We start from the raw sequence: 27508 nt of genomic DNA, 5'->3' as shown, positions 1-27508 counted from the left end.
AATGTGTGCGAATTGTCACAGTTTCCGTCTCCTTCGATACATTACGTTGTTTTGGAGCGTTTGGTCAGCTTTGCTAAATGACTTCCGCGTCTGCGGTTACCATAGAAACAGTGTAAGCTACGGAGCAGTAGCAGGGACAAACTATACAAACTACGATTGTTAATGCATTTACTACAATAACTACTTAAAAAAAACCTTTAGATATAGAAAATAATAGTTGGTGTTCCTCATGAGAATAAAATAATAAAGTTGAAATGTAATGACAAAAAGTTGCAATGTTTACTCTGATATCATGTATAGTATAATGCAGTGTTTTTCAACCTTTTTCGAGCCAAGGCACATTTTTTTCATTGGAAAAATCCCGAGGCACACCACTAGCGGAAAACATAACTAAATTAAACTCAGCATAACTCACCGATATTGACAGTAAAAAGTAGTTCTCGCAATTGTTGGATATAAATTCAAACCATACCATGCATCACTATAGCTCTTGTCTCAAAGTAGGTGTACTGTGACAACCTGTCACATCACGGCGTGACTTATTTTGGGTTTTTTGGTGTTTTCCTGTGTGTAGTGTTTTAGTTCTTGTCTTGCGCTCCTATTTTGTTGTTGATTGTCATGACATGTTTGGATGTACTTTGTGGACGCCGTCTGCTGCTCCACACGCTGAAAGTCTTTGCTGTCGTCCAGCATTCTGTTTTTGTTTACTTTGCAGCCAGTTCAGTTTTAGTTTCGTTTTGCATGGCCATCCCTAAGCTTCAATGCCTTTTCTTAGCGGCACTCTCCTTTCGTTTATTTTTGGTTTAAGCGTGAGATACCTTTTTACCTGCACACTGCCTCCCGCTGTCGTCTGCAAATTGTGATCACGACAAACAATGTTCCCGACATCCACAAGGCTATTAGCTACCTGCTGCCACCTACTGATATGGAAGAGTATTACACGGTTACTCTGCCGCGCTCGAGACAGCCCAGACACTCAACAACGGCACATTATTTGCGGATTATAATTACTGGTTTGCAAAAAATATTTTTAACCCAATTAGGTGAAATGACATCATCTCCCACGGCACACCAGACAATATCTCATGGTACACTAGTGTGCACAGTGGTTGAAAAACGCTGGTATAATGCATAAGTTCCTTTTTGACTGTACTTTGACTGTATCTATACTATTCACATGTGAATAATGTTGTATAATAGACTGTATTTATATTATTCACATGCAAAAAAATACCTAAGTGTTTATTGTTTATTTACCCAAGAGCCATAGTAGCATTAAACAGGCCTGAGTGAGCACAATCTGTCCGTCATGTCCTCATGTGTCATGTCTTTTTGTTTTTTCGGACTATAATGTGCAATAATGTTATATGTGTGTATATATATATATATATATATATATATATATATATATATATATATATATATATATATATATATATATATATATATATATATATATATATATATATATATATATATGCATATGTATGGATATGTGCATGTGTGTGGATATATACATATATATATAGATACATATCTTCTTTTTTATCTTTTTTTTTTTTAAATCTTTTTTTACTATTTATATTACTAAATTATTGTGTATGCACCTTAGGGGATCTGCTCCAATTTTGTTGTTCTTTGAACCTGTTCACTGTAATAATGACAATAAAACTCTATTCTATTCTATTCTATTGTTTATTGTGAGCGAACTGTGGTGCTGAATTTCCCCCCGGGATCAATAAAGTACTTTCTATTCTATTCTATTCTATTATATTATATTCTACAAAACTGTCTTACAGGCTGTTTTTTATTTAAAATTGGACATTTTCAAAAAATAATAATGTTACAAAATCAATGTTGTTATGAATTATTGGCGTTCTCTAGGCTCCAATTACTTCACATAAAATATTAAACGTTCTAATATTTATTGGGGAAATATTGTTTATATATTTTTTTTATGTATTGTATTAATATTTTATTTTATTTTAACACTTATATATATATAGTTTAACTTCAGATCTATTCATTGCCATAAAGTTGGTGTTTTAATAAATAAATAAATAAACACTGTTTTTTATGGCATAACACATGCAATTTTTCACCCCAAAAACAGTTTTTAACAATATAAAATTTTATTCAAAGCAGTTGGACCCTTAAATAGGTCAACAATTCGTAACAACATTGATTTTGATTTATTTATTGATTTTTTTTTTAACAATGATAGTTTAAAAGAAAAACATCAGAATTACAGTAAGGTCTCGGGAATCCAAAAGGGCCCCATTCATAAAAGTAGTAAAAGTGAAACTATTTATTTACATTATCATTTACAGTATATAATTAATATTATAGATATGTTTAATGTTTGTCCTCGACCTAACCTAAGCAGTACTTTGTTTGTTTATTTATGTGAAAAAATATGTTTACTTTTTTAATCAAAATTAATTATAGGAAAATCGATTAAAAAAAAAAAAAAAAAAGTTTAAAGTGCAAATCAACAAATGTTAGATAATCAAAACATTAGGTTGCGTATGATCCTGACACATCTCTGGCCGGGATGTATTAGTTTGTTTACCAGCCCAGTACTAACACTAACAAATATCAGGGGGAATTTGCCAATATATGACAGAGCAGGAAGGGGCTAAGAAAAGTTTTTCTGTTAAAATGCCTGTCAGGCTCTTTGTCGTTCATTAATTGACTTATTAATGTCAAATACCCTCCATGGATTGTGGGTCCCTACATACAACGCCAGGTCTGCGTATATGGAGGGGGCGGGGCCTATTGCTTTTTAGTCAAAGTTGCCAAATGTTGATTTGGTAAGTATTAGGACAGCCAATTGACTGAAAAAAGGAAATATTTGCAGTTTTTGTCAACAGAACAAAGCTTTTGAAGTACAAACCGTTGGTGGTGCTGGACCGCAGAATGGCGGTCTTGTGTGGTCAATGCGGTGGGCTGAGGGTCAGTGAGCCTGTAGGTGAACCACGAGACATAAGCGAACAATGCACACTGCATCCCTAAGCCCGGTTCCCCTCGCTCCCATGGCGAAAAGCGCCGCGCTCGCGCCATGTTCGGACTCTTTGAGGAGATTCCAGCGGCCTACGCTGCGTTTCCCAGCCGCATTCCTTCAGGCCTTCCGCCAGGAACTCGGTCTCCTTCCTCAGAGTTTTTTTTATCAAAAAGGGGAACAACACAGACCCCCGCAGGCGACTGATGTTCTGGAGGTAAACACCACAACAGAACGGCGCCACATCAAAACCACTTTTTCTTCAAGGGACGACAAAGAACCTCCATGAAGAATCTGTGGTCCCCTAAGTGACCTCTACCTGACTTATTCATGTCGGTGGGAACTGTACAAGTCGTGTTTCTTTAAAAAGGACACAAGACTCTTTGGAATCCATCCATCTATCCATCTTCTAACGCTTCGCCGAGGTCAGGTGCGGGGGCAGCAGCCTAGGCAGAGAAGCTCAGACTTCCCTCTGAGAACTCTAGTGGTGAAGCTGTATTTTCATTTGCACTTTAATTATATTGATAGTGTACATTTGAAATATATTTATTATTATTAATTTAGTTTGAATGTATTTCATTTAGCACATTTATTTCCATTCTTTTGGAGGCTATTTAATAAGTATTATTTTTTTTAATCAGCCTAATATTTGTGATTAATATAATTTGACTAGGTAGTAGAGATGCGCGGTTTGCGGACACAACCGCGAAGTCCGCGGATTATCCGCGGGTCGGGCGGTTGAAATAAAAAAACATTTATTTTATCCGCGGGTCGGGTCGGGCGGTTGAAATAAAAAAAAAAAAAGATTTTAAATAGATTCAGGCGGGTGGCAGTTAAACCAATTCGGAAATATATATCCATAGTTAAATGTTGTTACCCACATACGAAAAACGAGCAGGCACCTGCAACATATGCCACAACAGAAGAAGAAAAAAAAAAGAGATGGCAACGCCGGCAGCAAACGTGGTACGCGACAAACTAAAAAAGGGAATACTAAAGACCAGGGGGAAAAAAGGCCAGAAAAGTTCAGCGTGGACTCGTTTTTATGAGGTTGTAAATCAGGATGATAGTAATGCTGGCTATGTGATTTGCAAGAGCTGCGACGCTGTTTATGTCTACGACAGTCACAAAACCGGGACATCTAACATGGTGCATCACATTTGTGCAAAACCCCGAACCTCCACAAACACCCTGAGCATGAGCAGTTTCGTCCGCCGTGATCCCAGAAGAGTGTCCCAGGATGTTAAAACAAGATAGAACGCAGCTGCCTGCAGCAGTTTGAGTGGCGCGAGCGCGCTTGGAGGTGCGCTCAGCGCGGCTCCCAGATGATTGCACACTGGTGTGCGTCTGGGTCGTGACAGCGTGGCACGCATTGAGTGTCTCTGCTGCATTGGATCAGTCTCCTTTCTTTAACAGGCAAAAGCTTTATAACCTCACTAATGCCTTGCATCGTCTATATTAGATATATAACAACGGGCGGGTGGCGGATGGCGGGCGGGTGCGGTTTTGATTAAATGTTAGTTCGGGTGGATGGCGGATGGTTGACGACTTTTGTGATACGGTTGCGGATGAAATAATTGCCTATCCGCGCATCTCTACTAGGTAGGCTAGATATAATCATTAATGTGATTAAAATGAAGGGTAAGATAACTAATTCAGTGTTAATATTTGAGTGGCCCCCGGGCCTCTCTGTAGTGGTCAAAAAGGCTAAGAACCCCTGCACTTGACATTGCTTTTTATTTTAGGAAACGTGATCGCCATTGAAAAAAAATCAGATTTTGTGAACGCTGCCACAGCGTGTGGAGGTCCCCTCAGGTCAAAGCACAGCTTCAGTCCTCAGCGTGACGTCCCCCGACAGGACAGCTCGGCGCTCTAGAGTCAAACTGCCCGTCCGATTGTTTCTTTAGGCCCGCGAAGATCCATGGAGTGTGCTCGATTGCCCAAAAAGCCTCCGTCAGCGAGCCGTGTCCGCTCCAATTAGGGCAAGGTGTCCGTCGCTTTTGTCCGAGCGCAGGCGGGCGCAGACGGCGGCCAGACGGCGCCGAGCTGCAGATTACGGCTGTCAAAGGCAGCTGCCGCCCAAAAGCGGCAGTTTTTACTGACATGAGTATTCTGTTGCTCGCTTGCAGTCAGGCCTGATAACAACTGGGACTTCTTCGCTTGCGTTGTTTGTTGCTAGGCAGAATTCATCCAGTGTTCCTTTTGTAAAACTGGATGTGGCGAGACGGTGCCCTGACCGCTCCTATAATGCAACTAGAGATGTCCGATAATGGCTTTTTTGCCGATATCCGATATTCCGATATTGTCCAACTCTTAATTACCGATTCCGATATCAACCGATACCGATATATACAGTCGTGGAATTAACACATTATTATTTTGCTAAATTTTCTTTGACATTTAAAAAAAAAATTGTTTTGCAACATTTTTTTTTTCATTTTGCAAGTTGTTGCATGTCATTTTGCAACGTTTTCTTTTCATTTTGCAACATTTTCCTTGTTATTTTGCAACGCTTTCCTTGTTATTTTGCAACGTTTTTTTCATTTTGCAACAATTTTCTTATTTTGCAAGGTTTTCTTTATTTTTTGCAATATTTTGCTTGTTATTTTGCAACGTTTTCCTTGTTATTTTGCAACGTTTTCTTCATTTTGCAACATTTTTCTTATTTTGCAATGTTTTCTTTATTTTGCAATATTTTGCTTATTTTGCAACGTTTTCTTCATTTTGCAACATTTTTCTTATTTTGCAAGGTTTTCTTTATTTTGCAAGGTTTTCTTTATTTTGCAATATTTTGCTTGTTATTTTGCAACGTTTTCTTTATTTTACATTTTCTTTGTTATTTTGCATTGTGGCCCTGTGATGAGGTGGCGACTTGTCCAGGGTGTACACCGCCTTCCGCCCGAATGCTGCTGAGATAGGCTCCAGCATCCCCTGCGACCCCAAAAGGGACAAGCGGTAGAAAATGGATGGATAGATATGCCTAATTTTGTTGTGATGCCCCGCTGGATGCAATAAACAATGTAACTGTCATGATCGTTACCCGGATCATGGCATGATTTATGTTGGTTATGTTTCTGGTTTTAGTCTGTTTCCTGGTTGCACCCTCTTTTCCTGTTTATTCTTGGTTTCCATGGGCACTGATTCTCCTCACCTGTCTTAGTTTTGCAATTAGTGTTTCCACCAGGTGTTTTGGCTAATCACTCCCCTTTATAGTTTCCTGTCACCCAGCAGTAAGTGCTGGGTCAATGTTTGCTTTATGCAACATTTACGTTTCCTCTGGTTTTCTCTTCATAGTAAGTTTGTGCACGCTAGCATTCCTTGTTTATCACCCTTGGTGACATTTTGTTTTTTTTGTTTAGCTCCACGCTTGCTAGCGTCCTCAGTTTCGTATTTTTGTCCTGCCTTTTATTTATTAAAAATACTTAATCCTACCTGCACACTCCTCCTGCTTGTCTTTTGTACTGGAAGGAACACACCAGCACAGCTATGCGTCCCCGAAGACGTAACAGATTGACCCAGCCAGACGAAGTGTTCCTGTCCAACACGGACAAACAAGAGATCCTCCTGGAGCTCCAAGCGGACACCCAGCCGTGGCAACACGAGGATGAAGCCGAGCTGTCCGAAGAAGACCTTCCGGCCGACGCCATGGTAGCATGGGAGCAGCTAATGGCTAAGTTCACGGAAGCAGAGACCCGTTTCCTCCCCCACTCTCAAGCCACCCGGATGTCGTCCACCCCACCTGGTACGCGAAGGCTCGGGCAGCGGGGCAGCTCAGAGCAGGCGCAGAAGGGGTACCAGACGGACACTTTGCCCTCAACAATGTCTGCCAGGCTCTTCCCGTGCGGCTTCTCCTCCCCTCAGTCACCACCTGCTGGCAACTGTCCAGAAAGGCGCCAGCGGCGCAGACTCACAAGGCCAGATTCCAGGCTTCCTAGAGCCCACCCGCCCGTGCCCTCTGCTCCCGCCGAACAAGCGCTCCCCCCACCAGCTCCATCTAGCATCTGGAATCTGCTTCCTGAGGGGGGGGCCAGTGCTGGTAGCGTGTCAGCGGGACAAGCAGACCTCATTCCACTGAGGATGCTGCCTGCCTCTCCTCCAACGGGGGCGCTGTCTGCTTCGGTCCTACTTCCTGCCCCAGTACCACAAAGCAAGTTGGACCCGCCAGAGAAGTACAGTCCGGCTTGGGTGGATGAGTGGTACCGCAAGGTACTTATTGAACTGCAACTGGAGGAACAATCCCAATCAGCAGAGAACACTCCGCCCACTCCTCTGGCTCCTCCCACGCCGACAGCCCGGACGCCTGCCACTCTGACGCCACCATCAACCCTGGTGGTCCTGCAAACGCCATCCTCTCCACCTCCTGCTCCAGCGCTGCAAAGCACAAGAGACCCCGCAGAGACCGACCCAGTAAAAAGGGCATTGCACCAACAGTCCAAACAACTTGGACAACAGGAGGAACAGTTTGGCGTTCTTGGGGCTTGCGTCAACGCCATGGCGGAGCACCAAGATGCCCGCCTTGATGCATTGGAGAAACAGATGGGAAGTATACTCTCCGCACTGCAGGTGATGATTCCCCCTACGGCCAACCCAGCAGTCCAGCTGAGACATCCACCACCCACAGAGACTCCGTTGCCTGATTCGTCCTTGGCTCCGCCCACGCCGACAGACGAGCCGCCTGCTCCGCCTCTGGCTACGCCCACGCCGACAGACGAGCCGCCTGCTCCGCCTCTGGCTCCGCCCACGCCGACAGACGAGCCGCCTGCTCCGCCTCTGGCTCCGCCCACGCCGACAGACGAGCCGCCTGCTCCGCCCACACCGACAGACGAGCCGCCTGCTCCGCCTCTGGCTCCGCCCACGCCGACAGACGAGCCGCCTGCTCCGCCTCTGGCTCCGCCCACGCCGACAGACGAGCCGCCTGCTCCGCCTCTGGCTCCGCCCACGCCGACGGCGCCTCCTGCTTCCATGGCGACGGCGCCTCCTGCTTCCATGGCGACGACGCCTCCTGCTTCCATGGCGACGACGCCTCCTGCTTCCACGGCGACGACGCTTCCTGTTTCCACGGCGACGACGCTTCCTGTTTCCACGGCGACGACGCTTCCTGTTTCCACATCGACGACGCTTCCTGTTTCCACGGCGACGACGCTTCCTGTTACCACGGCGACGACGCCTCCCGCGCCTGCCTCGCCTACGACGTACCCACCTCGTGTCCGGCGGGCCGCAGCACGGCGCCGCCCACCTCCTCGTGTCCGGCGGGCTGCACCTCGGCGCCGCCCACCTCCTCTTGTCCGGCGGGCCGCACCTCGGCGCCGCCCACCTCCTCTTGTCCGGCGGGCTGCACCTCGGCGCCGCCCACCTCCTCTTGTCCGGCGGGCCGCACCTCGGCGCCGCCCACCTCCTCTTGTCTGGCGGGCCGCACCACGGCGCCGCCCACCTTGTCGTTTCTGGACTTTTCATGGACGCTTTTGGCGCCAACAGCAGCGACGCCCCAGACTTTGGTACAGGACTCAAAGACTGCTGAGGTTCTGGCGCCAGTCTCGTCTGCCTCCTCAACGGCCACAGACATGGCCGTTCCGAGGTCGCCCGCCTCGACGATTGCGGCGACAATCCACCCGCCGCCGCCACCTGACTTGTCCACGGTGGCTTCGGGGACACATGGCCTGGCGGCCCACCACCAAGTCCTCCCTCCACCCTCCCGTGACTTTTGACTTTCTGGTTTTTTTTTGTTGGGGAGGAGTTTTCTAGTTTGGGACGTCTGGGATCCGTCCCTTAAGGGGGGGGTTATGTCATGATCGTTACCCAGATCATGGCATGATTTATGTTGGTTATGTTTCTGGTTTTAGTCTGTTTCCTGGTTGCACCCTCTTTTCCTGTTTATTCTTGGTTTCCATGGGCACTGATTCTCCTCACCTGTCTTAGTTTTGCAATTAGTGTTTCCACCAGGTGTTTTGGCTAATCACTCCCCTTTATAGTTTCCTGTCACCCAGCAGTAAGTGCTGGGTCAATGTTTGCTTTATGCAACATTTACGTTTCCTCTGGTTTTCTCTTCATAGTAAGTTTGTGCACGCTAGCATTCCTTGTTTATCACCCTTGGTGACATTTTGGTTTTTTTGTTTAGCTCCACGCTTGCTAGCGTCCTCAGTTTCGTATTTTTGTCCTGCCTTTTATTTATTAAAAATACTTAATCCTACCTGCACACTCCTCCTGCTTGTCTTTTGTACTGGAAGGAACACACCAGCACAGCTATGCGTCCCCGAAGACGTAACAGTAACAAGGTTTTCCAAAATAAATCAACTCGAGTTATGGAAAAAAAATGCCAACATGGCACTGCCATGTTCATTATTGAAGTCACAAAGTGTATTGTTTTTTTAACATGCCTCAAAACAGCAGCTTGGAATTTGGGACATGCTCTCCCTGAGAGAGCATGAGGAGGTTGAGGTGGGCGGGATTGAGGTGGGGGGTAGGGGATAGCGGGGGGGGGGGGGGGGTGTATTGTAGCGTCCCGGAAGAGTTAGTGCTGCAAGGGGTTCTGGGTATTTGTTCTGTTGTGTTGATGTTGTGTTACGGTGCGGATGTTCTTCCGAAATGTGTTTGTCATTCTTGTTTGGTGTGGGTTCACAGTGTGGCGCATATTTGTAACAGTGTTAAAGTTGTTTATACGGCCACCCTCAGTGTGACCTGTATGGCTGTTGACCAAGTGCATTCACTTGTGTGATTGGGCCGGCACGCAAAGGCATTGCCTTTAAGGTTTATTGGCGCTCTGTACTTCTCACTACGTCCGTGTACACAGCGGCGTTTTAAAAGTCATACATTTTACTTTTTGAAACCGATACCAATAATTTTGAAACCGATACTGATAATTTCCGATATTACATTTTAAAGCATTTAAATGCAACTCCTAGCACTACAGCACTAAATCGATTTCCGTGCACCATACTTTTCGTACAATTTAGTTGTTTAACAAAATGCGTCCGTCTCAGTTAGCGTATGGCAGGGATGCCCACACTTTTTCTGCAGTCGTGGTCAAAAGTTTACATACACTTGATTATGTAAATGTATGATTATTGACCCACGGAGGAGTGCACAGTACACACCTCTGTACATAGAGGGGACAAAGGTGGACAGGGTGAAAACCTTTAAATTCCTCGGGACCCACATCAGCGAGGACCTCACCTGGGATCACAACACCCAACAAACAATAAAGAAAGCCCAACAGCGACTGTACTTCCTAAGAAGGCTGAGAAAATTTGGCATGCCACCCAAAATTCTCAGCAAGCGGTTGAGAGTGTCCTTACCAGCTCAATCACGGTCTGGTATGGAAACTGCACTGCTAAGGACAGGAAGGCACTCCAGCGAGTGATTAAAACTGCTCAGTACATATCAGGAACAGCCTTCCCCTCACTACAGGACATGTACTCTACCAGGGCCACCAGGAGAGCACACAACATCATAAAGGACAGTACACACCCCCAGCACAGTCTCTTCAGCCTCCTACCATCAGGCAGACGATACAGGAGCCTGAAATCCAGGACTACGAGACTGACAAACAGTTTCTACCCACAGGCTATCAGGCTTGTGAATGCTAACTTGTGAATGCTACTATGACCACCCCCGAACTGTGAACTATCACTGTAGACACTTTTCACCTTTGATCACTAAAGACACTTTAACTGCTGCTGTGACCAAATGTCACCTCCATATTTATACTGTTGACTGTGAATCAGAATGTTATGTTACTTACTGTGCCTTGTATATACATTTTTATTTTTATTTTTTATTTTTAGCTAAGTACCGTGTGACTTATTGAAGGGTGGACTAGCAACGTAAGATTTCATTGTACGGCAAACTGTCTGTTTAACTGTGCATATGACAATAAACAATCTTGAATCTTCAATCCAAAGAACATAATGTCATGGCTGTCTTGAGTTTCCAATAATTTCTACAATGCTTTTTTTTTTTCTGATAGAGTGATTGGAGCACATACTTGTTTGTCACTAAAAAAAACATTCATGAAGTTTGGTTCTTTTATGAATTTATTACGGGTCTACTGAAAATGTGACCAAATCTGCTGGGTCAAAAGTATACATACAGCAATGTTAATATTTAGGGATGTCCGATAATATCGGCCGATAAATGCCTTAAAATGTAATATCGGAAATTATCGATATCGGTTTAAAAATGATAGGTATCGGTTTCAAAGAGTAAAATGTATGACTTTTTAAAACGCCGCTGCGTACACGGACGTAGGGAGAAGTACAGAGCGCCAATAAACTTTAAAGGCACTGCCTTTGCGTGCCGGCCCAGTCACATAATATCTACGGCTTTTCACACACACAAGTGAATGCAAATGCATACTTGGTCAAAAGCCATACAGGTCACACTGAGGGTGGCCGTATAAACAACTTTAACACTGTTACAAATATGCGCCACACTGTGAACCCACACCAAACAAGGATGACAAACACATTTCGGGAGAACATCCGCACCGTAACACAACATAAACACAACAGAACAAATACCCAGAACCTCTTGCAGCATTAATTCTTCTGGGACGCTACAATATACACCCTCACCCCCCCACCGCCCGCCCCCCCCCAGAGGCATTATTTAAGCCTGCCTTTGCCGGTCAGTCAGGCTGGCGTCATTATTTGCTTCATGCAACCTGTCTTGCGAAAGTTTTGCTTGTCTCCTAGCCAATGCTAAGTGGTAGCCTTGTCTTCGTGAGTATTACCTGTCTCAAGTCCATGCTAAGTGATAGCGATCAGCATGTAGTGCCTTCGGCTTGTTTTCCGCTTTTTTGTACTCCTTTGTTTTGTTTTTTTGAGAATTAAATCATGTTTTTACCTGCACGCTTTGTCCGGAGTGGTCCGTCCGCATCCCGGGAGAATGAACCCCGGAGTAAGCTGCGAAAACCCCGTCGTGACAGAATGACGCCACCCCGACTGGCAGGCTTGAATAATGCCCCTGATTAGTGCCTGATAAGCAGGTGAGCGGGCGACACACTAATTAGAGACAGGTGAACACAATGAGCAACTATGGCAACCAAAACAAACTCAGAGGCGCACAAACAGGAACTCAAGGAGTCCAACACTAACAGAAAATACAAAACATGATCCGGACCACAGATCATGACACCTGGGGCCTGAGAGCATCCGAGTGGTTTCCCCCCCGCCCCCAAGCACTGAACGGTGCTCAGCTCATCCCCGTCGGTCGCCATGTTGCATTCTTCGACACGGGTCAGCAGAACGTGAGTCAGTTTCAACAGTAAAAATCTCATCCGAGTGACTGCGGGGATTACGGGGGAATGGGAATTCCTCGTACGTGTGACAGACCTTTAGACCCGGTTCACAGAGTGCAGAATTTCTTTCCAATTAGTCCTGTTCCTTTTTCTCCTACGTCACAAAAACTATAAAGCACACATCCCGGCTGTAGTCACATGCAAGTGTTTCCCTGCAGGCTTATCAGAAATACACATGTGAGCACTTTTGTTCGTAGGAGTGAATCTACAGGGTTCGTTTTGTGCTAGAACGCAGTCATGTGCAACGGTCGGAGTGTGATTATAGCAAAGTTTATTACTGTTTGAAGTGCGTGAGTATTAATCGCTACTGAATGACGACAAAACATCGTCCAAGTGTCCCCAAACAGGAGAGTTTGAACGACTAAAGGGGGATTTCAAGGTCTGGCTTCTCCTTGGCAATAGTGCAAGCCAAAGAGTTGACTGCTCTGTGCGTTTCCTGTCCCTCAATTTGAATATGTATGTAACGGTAAACACTAACCATGATAACCACGGCGTAACTTCTGACGGTTAGACAGGGAAGAGTCCTCCCAGATTCTTTTATACTAAAGCAGGGATGTCAAACTCGTTTTTAGTGAGGGCCACAATGCAGAGAACATTAAATATTTATGAGCGTAAATGTATAATAGCCTCGTTGCACAGTTTGCATAAGCAGTTATATTTTTGCCAACAGATTGATGGATAACTTGCTTTGAAACTGTAAGTAACCAAAAAAAAGAGTATTTTTTTTGCATGCACAGATAATATTAAAATAAAAGAATAAATAAATAAATAAAATAAAAAAAATAAAAAATAAAATTAAAAAAAAAAATATATATATATAAATAAAATAAAAATAAAACATTACAAAAATAAAATATGCATATATATATATAAATATATTTATAAATATAAATGTATATATTTTATACATATATATATACATATGAAAACATTTTTAAATATATATATATATTATATATATATATATATATATAAAACATTTAAACAAATAAAAAATAAAAATTAAACATACAGTATATATATACAGATATATATTCATGTATAAAATGAATATATATATATATATATATATATTTCTTAATATTTATATATATAAAATTAACTAAATTAAAACAAATAAATATATATATTTATATATATTCTATATATATATATATATATATATATAATAAAAATACAATAAAACATAAACAAATTAAATATATATATATGTTTTTTTTAAATAAACATATATTAATATATTTTGTACATATATACATATTTACATATATATACAAATAATAATATATATGTATTTTTCTATATATAAGAATTTAAACAAATAAAAAATTTAAGATAAGGATATATATACACAGATATATATTATATATATATCATTTATTTATATATATACATACATATACATATATATACATATATACAACTTGTCCAGGGTGTACCCCGCCTTCCGCCCGAATACAGCTGAGAGAGGCTCCAGCACCCCCCGCGACCATAAAAAGGGACAAGCGGTAGAAAATGTATGAATGGATGGATATTTTTTTTTTTTTTTTTTTTTTTAATTATTATTCGAACAAGTGATGTCACTGCCAAAGCATGGAAATATGGCACTGCCTTATGGAATGTTTACAGTGAAAACAACACAAATAAAATCATAGCCAATATTTCAGAATAATTCCCACCAATAGAGTAATATTTGTGTAAATTGTAATTATTCTAATATGATATAAGTCCATACCATACCATGATCATAAACCAGAATTGAAGGAAAGGCCCAACACCCAATTTATATTTATTTAAAAAAAAGAAGAAGAATATCAACATATTCAAACACTCAAGTAAAAATATTATGGATCCTATACAGTCAGAACGATATTAAATGTTTTTTTTTCCCGCCAACAAAGTGTATCGCGTGTCTATTTATTTTAGGGTGTTTAAGTACTTTCTGTGCACATTCAACAATAGTGATCGTGATATGAAATGTTTTTATCGTTACATCCCTACCTAAAAAACCTGATCACAAAAATCTACCAATAAAACCCCTGAAATGCATGTTTTATCTTATCTTAAATCAAATTAAAAATGTAATTTGCTTATTCTCTAGGTGTGTATGGAAGGCAATATTGGAACACAGGAAATAAATGGGGTATCTCGGTGGGAAGTTCTGTACTGTGCAGGTCTCATGACTCTTTGAAGTCCTTGCAGGCCTTGTGTCCATGACCAGCAAAGAGGCAGTAGGGGTCTGCACGTCCCTAATCCCTCCTTTGAAACGCGCTCTGTGCAGTATTTACGTATGATGAAGGGTTCAAGGCTATTCAACAGCTTCCGCCTCACGCCATTACGTAAACGGACAATAACATGCTGATGTAAATATCAAAACACTCGACAATGGATCCCTTTTTAGACGACGACAAGAAAGGAATGAAGACGTTATGTAAGATATCCCTGGTCACTCCTCGGGTACTTTGTGTACGATCGTACTCCAGCAGCTGATCAACTCCTATCGACCAAACAAACTCTCTCACACTAAGTTTATCACAAGTTATAATGTGTATATGTATATATACATGTACTGTATATACATATATGCATACATATATACGTATATGTGTGAGTATATATGTATATATGTACATATATATACACACACACACGTTAGATGGTGTGTTGTTTTGATTTTTGTTGCGTCCTAAAAAGTGTTAATACTGTAAGTATTGTACTTGTTACGCAAACACAGAAAACACTCCAACTTAAGTAAAGTAAGGCTCCGGTTTTCCAAAAATGCACCAACTTTTCTTACCTATTAGTACCTGTTTTTTGTGTATTTGGGGATATATACATATACAGTCGCGATCAAAAGTTCAGCTAAATTTGTTTTCTGACATGGACTTGTTTCTTCAGCATTGTCCACACGTTTAAGTCAGGACTTTGGGAAGGCCATTCTAAAACCTTATTTCTAGCCTGATTTAGCCATTCCTTTACCACTTTTGACGTGTGTTTGGGGTCATTGTCCTGGTGGAACACCCAACTGCGCCCAAGACCCAACCTCCGGGCTGATGATTTTAGGTTGTCCTGAATAATTTGGAGGTAATCCTCCTTTTTGTATATATATTGTACTTCTTACGCAAACACAGAAAACATTATTGTGGAGGGGGGCGTGGCCTGCGGACCTGCAGCGAAGCGGGTGTGCCAGGACCGGCTTCGAGATCAGCGACAGGTGCGTAGATGGCCCACCTGGGCCTGCTTATCTAATCACCTGTCGCTCTGTTAAAAGGCAACAGCCGGGAAGGAGAGGAGAGTTGAAGTTGGAGTTGGAGCACGCGAGAGAGAGTGAGACCAGACAACTGCTGAAAAGCACCAAAAGACTTTGCACGTTGATGAAAATAAAACCGTCTAAAAACCCTGAAAAGGAGCGGTGATGTTGGGCGCCAAATTGTGGTAGACTCCTTCCCTCGGGTTCCTCGGACCACCAATCACCGACATCCCCGCTCCTTTTCAGGGTTTTTAGAAAGTTTTATTTTCATCAATGTGCAAAGTCTTTTGGTGCTTTTCAGCAGTTGTCTGGTCTCACTCTCTCTCGCGTGCTCCAACTCCAAGTCTCCTCTCCTTCCCGGCTGCTGCCTTTTAACAGAGCGACAGGTTATTAGATAAGCAGGCCTAGGTGGGCCATCTATGCACCTGTCGCTGATCTCAAAGCCGGTCCTAGCACACCCCGCTTCGCTGCAGGTCCACAGGCCACGTCTCCCTCCACAATTATTATTGTTATTATTATTATGATTATTATTATATTATTGTTATTATTATTATTGTCACTATTATCATTGTTGCTGTTATTATTGTTATTATGATTATTATAATTAATGTTATTATTATTATTATTCTCCCCTTATATCGCCTTTTTGAGATATTAATGATTATGCATAAGACATTTCCATTTTTTGTTTTTCTATTTTCTGATTCGTGACACCTTGTCAAAATTGTCCCAATCGTGAAAAATTTTCATGAATAATAACACATTAATAACATACCAACTATAGTATACTGTTGTCTCTTATATTAGCGTACTAGCGTTAGCATGGTAATGTTTTATGCTAGCTTTTTAGATAATTTTGTATTTTCACAAATAAATGTCATTGTTGGTGATACTCGGAGCTGTTGAGCAAGTATGAGCATATTTGTGAAAATGTTAGCATGCTAACATTTTTTGCTAGCTTTTTAGCAATATTTTTAATGTTTGGACCTAAAAATCATGAACTTTGATAAACGGCGCCATCTTTGAAATATGCTATTGTCTCTTATATTAGCGTGCTAACATTAGCACGGTAACATTTTATGCTAGCGTTTTAGCTAATTTTGTATGTTTACAAATAAAAATCATGGCAGCTGAGCAAGTACGCCAACAGTTTAAATTTCCAGCACAATCGTAGCACAAAGGAATGGCAGTGTTATTTTGATATTTGCGATGATAAGTGGGGCCAACTTCACACATTTAATCACCGCCACCTGTGTGGAAGGAATTTGTGACTAACCCCAAATCTCAGGCTGAATCCTATTGGCCCACAGCTGGCGTCTGTGTGCGAGGCCTTAACTTTCCATTGGGCGGCGGGGCTGGCGACGGCCAGGCGGTCTAACGTTACAAAGTCCCAGCAAGGCCATGAAGAATTCAACAGGTAGGCAACGCCACCTGTGACCTGCTGTGTGCTTGTCCAACGAAAACGTCAACACAGGACAAGAACACGGCGTGTGACATGCTTTATTAGTATCAACTGTTGGCATACTTGCTCAACAGCTCTGACTATCACAAACTATGATTTTTAGGTGTAAACATACAAAATTAGCATAAAACGTTGCCTCACTAACATTAGCATGCTAATATAATAGACAATAGCATACTTCAAAGATGCCGTCAAGCATCAAAAGTCATGGTTTTTAGGTTTAAATATTAAAAAATAGCTAAAAATCTAGCAACAAATGTTAGCATGCTAACGTTCTCACAAATATGTTCATACTTGCTCAACAGCTCTGACTATCACAAACCATGATTTTCATTTGTAAATATACAAAAGTATCTATAAAAGTAGCATAAAATGTTACCATGCGAATGTTAGCATGCTAATATTAGGGACAATAGCATACTTCAAAGATGGCAACGAGTGTCAAAATACATGATTTTTGGTCTAAACATACAAAAATGTGCTAAAAATTTAACATGCTAAAATTCTCACGAATATGTTCATACTTGCTCAACAGCCCTGAATATGACAAACCATGGTTTTTATTTTTAAACATACAAAATTAGGTAAAAGGCTAGCATAAAACATAAGTAGCATGCTAATATTAGAGACAATAGCATACTTCAAAGATGGCGCCAAGTGTCAAAATTCATGATTTTTACGTCTAAATATAAAAAAATTGCTAAAAATCTAGCAAAAAAAATGTTAGCATGCTAACATTCTCACAAATATGTTCATACTTGCTCAACAGCTCTGACTATCACAAACTATGATTTTCATCTGTAAATATACAAAAGTATCTATAAAAGTAGCATAAAATGTTACCATGCGAATGTTAGCATGCTAATATTAGAGACAATAGCATACTTCAAAGATGGCAACGAGTGTCAAAATACATGATTTTTAGGTCTAAACAAACAAAAATGCGCTAAAAATTTAACATGCTAAAATTCTCACAAATATGTTCATACTTGCTCAACAGCCCTGAATATGACAAACCATGGTTTTTATTTTTAAACATACAAAATTGGCTAAAAGGCTAGCATAAAACATAAGTAGCATGCTAATATTAGAGACAATAGCATACTTCAAAGATGGCGCCAAGTGTCAAAATTCATGATTTTTACCTCTAAATATAAAAAAATTGCTAAAAATCTAGCAAAAAAAATGTTAGCATGCTAACATTCTCACAAATATGTTCATACTTGCTCAACAGCTCTGACTATCACAAACTATGATTTTTAGGTGTAAACATACAAAATTAACTAAAAAGCTAGCATAAAACGTTACCTCGCTAACATTAGCATGCTAATATAACAGACAATAGCATACTTCAAAGATGCCACCAAGTATCAAAAGTCATGGTTTTTAGGTCTAAATATTAAAAAAATAGCTAAAAATCTAGCAACAAATGTTAGCATGCTAACGTTCTCACAAATATGTTCATACTTGCTCAACAGCTCTGACTATCACAAACCATGATTTTCATTTGTAAATATACAAAAGTATCTATAAAAGTAGCATAAAATGTTACCATGCGAATGTTAGCATGCTAATATTAGAGACAATAGCATACTTCAAAGATGGCAACGAGTGTCAAAATACATGATTTTTGGTCTAAACATACAAAAATGTGCTAAAAATTTAACATGCTAAAATTCTCACGAATATGTTCATACTTGCTCAACAGCCCTGAATATGACAAACCATGGTTTTTATTTTTAAACATACAAAATTAGGTAAAAGGCTAGCATAAAACATAAGTAGCATGCTAATATTAGAGACAATAGCATACTTCAAAGATGGCGCCAAGTGTCAAAGTTCATGATTTTTACGTCTAAATATAAAAAAATTGCTAAAAATCTAGCAAAAAAAATGTTAGCATGCTAACATTCTCACAAATATGTTCATACTTGCTCAACAGCTCTGACTATCACAAACTATGATTTTCATCTGTAAATATACAAAAGTATCTATAAAAGTAGCATAAAATGTTACCATGCGAATGTTAGCATGCTAATATTAGAGACAATAGCATACTTCAAAGATGCCGCCAAGTATCAAAAGTCATGGTTTTTAGGTCTAAATATTAAAAAATAGCTAAAAATCTAGCAACAAATGTTAGCATGCTAACGTTCTCACAAATATGTTCATACTTGCTCAACAGCTCTGACTATCACAAACCATGATTTTCATTTGTAAATATACAAAAGTATCTATAAAAGTAGCATAAAATGTTACGATGCGAATGTTAGCATGCTAATATTAGAGACAATAGCATACTTCAAAGATGGCAACGAGTGTCAAAATACATGATTTTTAGGTCTAAACATACAAAAATGCGCTAAAAATTTAACATGCTAACATTCTCACAAATATGTTCATACATACTCAACAGCCCTGAATATGACAAACCATGGTTTTTATTTTTAAACATACAAAATTAGGTAAAAGGCTAGCATAAAACATAAGTAGCATGCTAATATTAGAGACAATAGCATACTTCAAAGATGGCGCCAAGTGTCAAAATTCATGATTTTTACGTCTAAATATAAAAAAATTGCTAAAAATCTAGCAAAAAAAATGTTAGCATGCTAACATTCTCACAAATATGTTCATACTTGCTCAACAGCTCTGACTATCACAAACCATGATTTTTAGGTGTAAACATACAAAATTGACTAAAACGCTAGCATAAAACGTTACCTCGCTAACATTAGCATGCTAATATAACAGACAATAGCATACTTCAAAGATGCCACCAAGTATCAAAAGTCATGGTTTTTAGGTCTAAATATTAAAAAATAGCTAAAAATCTAGGAAAAAATGTTAGCATGCTAACATTCTCACAAATATGTTCATACTTGCTCAACAGCTCTGACTATCACAAACCATGATTTTCATTTGTAAACATACAAAATTATCTATGAAATACCATGCGAACGTTAGCATGCTAATATTAGAGACAATAGCATACTTCAAGGATGGCAATGAGTGTCAAAATACATGATTTTTAGGTCTGAACATACAGAAATGTGCTAAAAAGCGAGCAAAAAATTTTGCATGCTAAAATTCTCACAAATATGTTCACACTTGCTTGACAGCCCTGACTATGACAAACAATGGTTTTTATTTTTAAACATACAAAATTAGCTAAAAAGCTAGCATCAAACATAAGTAGCATGCTAATACTAGAGACAATAACATACTTCAAAGATGGCGCCAAGTATCAAAATTTGTGATTTTTAGGTCTAAATATAAAAAAATTGCTAAAAATCTAGCAAAAAAAAGATAGCATGCTAACATTCTCACAAATATGTTCATACTTGCTCAACAGCTCTGACTATCACAAACCATGATTTTCATTTGTAAACATACAAAATTATCTATAAAAGTAGCATAAAATGTTACCATGTGAACGTTAGCATGCTAATATTAGAGACTGTTTCTAAGGTACGGGGGTCATAAACAGCCATCGCCTTTGATTACAACAGTTCAAAGAAAAGCTCGTAAAACAGTTCAAAGAAGCGGTGCCTGGAGGGGAGTCAGGCCCTGCTTCCTCTCCGCGTTGTAGTTCTTGGGTCAAAACAATATCTTTCTGTTGATTACAATACATGAAAGAAACAGAACAGCTTCATGTTGCTTCCCATCCTACACAGTGGAGTTTTACAAGCCTCGGCTTGGTAGAATTAAAGACAGCTTTTGTCTTCTCGCCGGGAACTCATGGCAACACAAAGTTGTGTGATAACTTAGATACAATTATTCTGACAATGTTGCTAAAAAAGCTAGCAAAAAAATGTTAGCATGCTAACATTTAACAAATATGCTCATACTTGCTCGACAGCTCTGACTCTCGCAAACCATGATTTTTATATGTAAACATACAAAATTAGCCAAAAAGCTAGCAAAAAAACAAAACAGGGAGAAGGGTTAATCATTTTGCAATGCAGTCTGCTGAAAACGATGGAAAGCGCCACTTTACATCGCAACTGACAGAGTGGTCAAAGTTAGAATTGCCACAAAACACATTTTAAGATATTCAACACCCCACTGCTAAATTGGATAGTGCACGCCCCAGATTTGTCACGTTTCGTGTGTCAGGTAAAGTGTGAGGAGTAAGGCCATATCAACCCCCCTCCTGAAAAAAATAAATAACTGAAAAGCTCTGGTCTGTTTTAATGAATTTGATTCAATCGATGAATTAACTCGAATCAAATAACGAGATGCGTACCCACAAATTTACTTGGTATCGGATCGATACCAAAACTTGGAGTATCACCCACGTCATGATAAATAATAAGTGAGATGAAGGAAATTATGCGGAACACGTCAAACCCTAAAAACTTAATTTCACTCGTCAAGCACTTTCATTTTCTATTTTATTGTCTCCTGACACGTCCACGCCTTGACAGCACTCCCTTTTTTGTGACAAAGCCAAAGTAAACGGCCGATACGCCATCTAATATTGCTCTTGCCCAGCCGGGTGGTGACGCTGCAGCATATTTGTGGCTTTCAAACAAGTTCATGTTTCGTTTTCAGGATCAAACTTCATACCGGGCTCAAAGTCATGATAAAGTACACATCTGAATGATGTTTCATGAGAGTGGTGCGCGTATGAATGTCCGAGGACATTTTGAATGCAAATGTAAACGGCATAAAACTTGTTGAGCTTTAAAAATATCCTTTTAATTGAAATGGGTAATAGCTTATATCTTGACATATACAGATGAATGAATAAACATTCACTTTAGGGGGGCGTGAGACACAAAAGCGTATTTTTTGACATATACAGATGAATGAATAAACATTAAATTTAGGGGGGCGTCAGAGGAAATAGTGTATTTCTTGACATATACAGGTGAATGAATAAACATTCAATTTAGGGGGGCATGAGAGACAATAGAGTATTTTTTGACATATACAGATGAATGTATAAACAATCACTTTAGGGGGGCGTGTGACAATAGAGTATTTCTTGATACATACAGATGGATGAATGAATAAACATTCAATTTAGGGGGGCGTGAGAGGCAATCGTGTATTTCTTGACGTATGCAGATGAATAAATAAACAATCACTTTGGGGGGGCGTGAGAGACAATAGCGGTTTTTTTTTACATATACAGATGAATGAATAAACATTCAATTTAGGGGGGCGTGAGAGGCAATAGTGTATTAATTGACATAAACAGATGAATTAATAAACATTCACTTTAGGGGGCGTGAGAGGCCTGTATTTTTCTTTCTGTTATAAATGTTATCTTTTAGTCTGTCCTTTGCCTCTATTTCTTTGTGGTGTACAGCCCTTTGTTCTTCAACTGTGCTTGTTTCTAAAGGGCTTTATAAATAAAGTTGGTATGGTATGGTATGGTATGGTATGGTATAGTGTGTATTGTTACCATTAGTGTGTATTACTACCATTATTGTATATTACTACCATCAGTAGTAATACACACTAATGGTATACCATTGGTGTGTATTACTACCTATAGTGTGTATTACTACCATCAGTGTGTATTACTATAGTAATACACACTAATGGTATACCATTGGTATGTATTACTACCTATAGTGTATATTACTACCATTAGTGTACATCGCTACCATTAGTGTGTATTACTACCATTAGTGTATATTACTATAGTAATACACACTAATGGTATACCATATTACTACCATTAGTTTATATTACTACCATTAGTGTGTATTACTACCATTAGTGTGTAATACTACCATTAGTGTATATTGCTACCGTTAATGTGCATTTCTACCATTAGGGCAGTGGTTCTTAACCTGGGTTCGATTGAACCCTAGGGGTTCGGTGAGTCGGCCTCAGGGGTTCGGCGGAGGTCAAGCCACACCCGACTCATCGTGTGAATACAAACTTCTCCCTATCGGTGTATTACAGATACGGCAACAGCTGACTGGTTTGCAGGTGTGTCATTTGTTGTGAGTTTATGCACTGTGTTGGTTTTGTTGTTTGAACATGGTGATGTTCATTAGCAGTTCATTTTATGCACCAGTAAAAAAACATGGTAACACTTTAGTATGGGGAACATATTCACCATTAATTAGTTGCAAATTAGTAACATATTGGCTCTTAACTAGTCATTATTAAGTACTTATTAATGCCTTATTCGGCATGGCCTTATTATAACCCTAACCCTCTAACCCTGACCCTAACCCTAACCAAATAACTCTAAATTAAGTCTTTATTACTTAGAATATGTTCCCCTAGTGTCCAAACAACTCTAAATGAAGTCTTTGTTACTTAGAATATGTTCCCCATTGGCGTTGTTAGGCCTATATCAAGTAATATACATAAAATAATGAAAAAACCCCATCATTAAATATATTTGTTTTATTGTATTGTTACATTAATAGCTGGTGTATTATAGGATGGCTTGTTATTTCATAGGATTTTCAGAGGGAGGAAAAACCAAGACATTTAATATAAAATGTCAAATTAATAAATACATAAAAAGAAAAAGAAAAAAAATGGTTAAAGCCATCGTCCCGGGGAGCATTTCATTTCGTCCCGTGCAATAATAATAATAACAATGAATAATTTCGAAGTCTTTGTTAGCCGTTTGTGAAGTTTTGTGCTCGTGCGCTACGTTCCCCCCCCGTCCTTAAAAGCTAGTGACGCCCCTGATGTTCCCCATACTAAAATGTTACCAAAAACATATAACTTTGACTTGAATTTGAAAAAAAACAAAACATTTTATTTTTCACTAAAAAAGGGTTCGGTGAATGCGCATATGAAACTGGTGGGGTTCGGTACCTCCAACAAGGTTAAGAACCACTGCATTAGGGTATATTGCTACCAATAGTGTGTATTATTACCATTAGTGTATATTAACACCATTAGTGTATATTGCAACCATTAGTGTAAATTGCTACCATTAGTGAGTATCGCTACCATTAATGTGTATTACTACTATTAGTGTGTATTACTATAGTAATACCATTAGTGTGTATTACTACCTATAGTGTGTATTACTACCATTAGTGTGTTTTAGTACCATTAGTGTACATTGCTACCATTAGTGTGTATAACTATAGTAATACCATAGGTGTGTATTATTACCTTTGATTGATTGACTGAGACTTTTATTAGTAGATTGCACAGTGAAGTACATATTCCGTACAATTGACCACTAAATGGTAACACCCGAACAAGTTTTTCAACTCGTTTAAGTCGGGGTCCACTTAAATTGATTCATGATACATTTATATACTATCAGATATATACTATCATCATAATACAGTCATCAGAGTATATACATTGAATTATTTACAATCCGGGGTATGGGATGTGTAGGGGAGTGGGGGACGGTGGGGGGTTAGGTTTGGTTGATATCGGCACTACAGTCATCAACAATTGCATCATCAGAGAAATGGCCATTGAAACAGTGTAGGACTGACTTGGTAGGATATGTACAGCAAGTAGCTAGAGAGAAGATCAGAAAAGAAAAGAAAAAGTATCTACATTTGATTATTTGTATTTGATTATTAACAATCCGGGAAGGGTGTTAGTTTAGGGTTGAAGTTGCCTGCGGCTGTTCTTTTAGTGCGGTTTTGAAGGAGGATGGAGATGCCCTTTTTTTTACACTTTACACCTAATACACATTTAGTGTGTATTACTACCATTAGTGTGTAGTAGTACCATTAGTGTATAGTACAAAATGTTTCAGTGTACTAAATGAGATGAAAAGTGTACCAACGAACATATGACTTTAAAGAAGATCAAAGAAAAAAAAAACTGTATGTAACGGCAGCCGTAGTGCAGGTCACGTGGTCTATTTATGGTATGAATGAGTGTACAACAACTACATTGTCTACACGGTAGAGACTGTACTTTCTTGGGAAAAAAAAAAAAAAGTAATATATTTACATTATTTAATTAGGAGACAAAGCAGGTTTGGTTTCCAAACAGAGCCACATTGCCTTCATCAGACCCCGCCCCTTTCCATGAAGACAAGCTAGTAGTGGACCGTACCAAGTGCACACACGGAAGGGGGGGGGTCACAGCGAGCAAGACGCGAAAAAACACAGTAAATATTCCACAAAACTACGCGTGAATACAAGTATTCGTATTATAGCAGTGTTTTTTAAGTAAATGTGGGATGAAAATGTGACCAATGACGGGAGAGACGACAGTTGTACGCCGTGTGTTTCCGGCGGGAACACCCCCGCGGGAGGTGCGCTCTTCCGGGCGGCTGGCAGGGGAGGCGGGAGGGGGGAAACGAGCGGGTCTGAACGGAAAGCCCGGAGATTCACACACCGACCGGCAGCGTGTCAGCTACGAACATGTCCCCCCCATGCATGACGGCACACAATTTCATTCCTTGAGACGCAGCATCTTCACCCGCGACCATCGCTTTTCACACACAGGTGAGTTTTAAAAGCATCTCCGTATAGTATGTGTGTGTGTGTGTGTGCGTGTGTGTGTGTACGCGCGCGTGCGCAGTGAGACCGGGGTACCAAGGCGCGTGATGAGGAGAATGATGAGAATGATGAAATATCACATGGACGCCATGACGCCCGGGAGGATGTTCGTGTCTTTAAATAGACAATGGGGGTGCTCCTATAAAGGCACGTTTTAAAAATATTGCCGTTATCCATCACCGTTTACGCAATGTATGATTTTAAAAATGATTTTCCCGTATAATGATAATATTAAACACGCCTTCTCCACGTTCCGCGGCACGGCGGCCACTTATGTGCGCTGTAAATATGTACAATAATATCTACTAATCACATAATCCTCATGCCGAGGAAGGCGCGGAGTGGTTCTGTTGTGCACCGCAGGAATGATGAGGGAGGGGGGGAGAAAATAGGGCGTTGAGGTGAAGGCCAAGATGGAAGATGTTGCGCATCTTTACCCGCCGCGTGGTGCGGTCCCCGCCCTTTGATCTTTCCCGTCACCCACTCACCATAGCCACGATATCTTGTTCTAATAATGCAGAGGAAACTCAAAAAAATGTATCGGTCAACACCTGATTTGTGAAAAGAAGTGGTCTGTTCCAGGGTCCAGCTATGGCCAGCTATGTTTTAAGCCACACTTCCACGTTTATACATGTAAAAAGGCGACTCTGGGTTAATAAAACGATAAAAGTGCAGTGGATGCCAGTTAAATATTCACCGTATAGGTAATTTTATATCCCGAATTAACTGTTTCATGGCAGTCAATGTTGCTGAAAATGGATTAACTTGCTGGAATATAAAGACAATATAACATACATCCATAAACGTGGATGCATAGGCAAAAGTGCAATATATTTATCTATATAGCAATCTATTTACCGTATTTTTTGGAGTATAAGTCGCTCCAGAGTATAAGTCGCCCCGGCCGAAAATGCATAATAAAGAAGGAAAAAAACATATATAAATCGCACTGGAGTATAAATTGCATTTTTTGGGGGGAAATTTATTTGATAAAACCCAACACCAAGAATAGACATTTGCAAGGCAATTTAAATAAATAAATAGTGATAAGAATAGTGAACAACAGGCTGATATATGAGGCATAAATAACCAACTGAGAACGTGCCTGGTATGTTAACGTAACATATTATGGTAAGAGTAATTCAAATAACTATAACATATAGACCATGCTGTACGTTTACCAAACAATCTGTCACTCCTAATCGCTAAATCCCATGAAATCTTATACGTCTAGTCTCTTACGTGAATGAGATAAATAATATTGATTGATATTTTACGGTAATGTGTTAATAATTTCACACATAAGTCGCTCCTGAGTATAAGTTGCAACTATGAAAAAAACTGTGACTTATAATCCGAAAAATACGGTATTTATATCTGCACCTTATTGCTCTTTTATCATGCACTACCATGAGCTAATGCACCAAAATGTTGTTCTTATCTGTACTCCATCCATCCATTTTCTTCCGCTTATCCGAGGTCGGGTCGCGGGGGCAGCAGCCTAAGCAGGGAAGCCCAGACTTCCCTCTCCCCAGCCACTTTGTCCGCTGTAAAGTTCAAATTTGAATGACGATAAAAAAGGAAGTCTTAAGTCTATAATTATTATCCGCTTATTCAAGGTTGGGTCGCGGGGGCAGCAGCCTAAGCAGGGAAGCCCAGACTTCCCTCTCCCCAGCCACTTCGTCCACTGTAAAGTTCCAATTTGAATGACGATAAAAAAGGAAGTCTAAGTCTATAATTATCAATATTTTTTATGACTTACCAAAAATAAGGAGCAGGAGAATTGGTTACCGTTTATGGATTGCATGGATTACTGTGTATTTTTCCTGAGAGAACTCTCCTGAAGGAATCAATAAATTACTATCTATCTATCTATGGAATGTAAACATTTTTATTTCAAATGCAACCAGTGTTTTTCAACCTTTTTTCCGGCCTAGGCGCATTTTTTTTTGTTTTGAAAAAATCCAGAGGCACACCACCAGCAAAAATCATTAAAAAATGAAAAGATAAAAAGTTGTTGTCGCAATTGTTG

At 40.0% G+C, this 27508-nt stretch overlaps 2 protein-coding genes across 5 annotated transcripts in view; one reads left to right on the top strand and one right to left on the bottom strand.

Moving 5' to 3' along the window:
- The window catches only part of lrriq1 (leucine-rich repeats and IQ motif containing 1), a 119802-nt gene extending 107879 nt beyond the window's left edge, over positions 1 to 11923 (bottom strand). For 2 of the 3 annotated variants that reach the window (XM_061924743.1, XM_061924744.1), the window contains exon 1: positions 1 to 111. This exon is cut by the window's left edge and continues 175 nt beyond it. Coding sequence is in view for 1 of the 3 variants with exons in the window: in XM_061924745.2 (XP_061780729.1) it covers positions 11843 to 11875 (33 nt within the window). In the remaining 2 variants the exon portion in view is untranslated. Of the gene's footprint in view, positions 112 to 11842 lie in introns of those variants that run through there. The other variant, XM_061924745.2, reaches the window with a different exon arrangement.
- A 13351-nt stretch (positions 11924 to 25274) lies between these two features.
- The window catches only part of slc6a15 (solute carrier family 6 member 15), a 43511-nt gene continuing 41277 nt past the window's right edge, over positions 25275 to 27508 (top strand). For both annotated transcript variants that reach the window (XM_061924753.2, XM_061924754.2), the window contains exon 1: positions 25275 to 25422. The gene's annotated coding sequence lies outside the window, so the exon portion shown is untranslated. The remainder of the gene's footprint in view (positions 25423 to 27508) is intronic.

The sequence above is a fragment of the Nerophis lumbriciformis genome, linkage group LG29 (assembly GCF_033978685.3).
Source record: "Nerophis lumbriciformis linkage group LG29, RoL_Nlum_v2.1, whole genome shotgun sequence".
Taxonomy (NCBI): Eukaryota; Metazoa; Chordata; class Actinopteri; order Syngnathiformes; family Syngnathidae; genus Nerophis; species Nerophis lumbriciformis.
The sequence above is the reverse complement of the archived record's forward strand: the minus strand, read 5'-3'. Positions and strand labels throughout refer to the sequence as shown.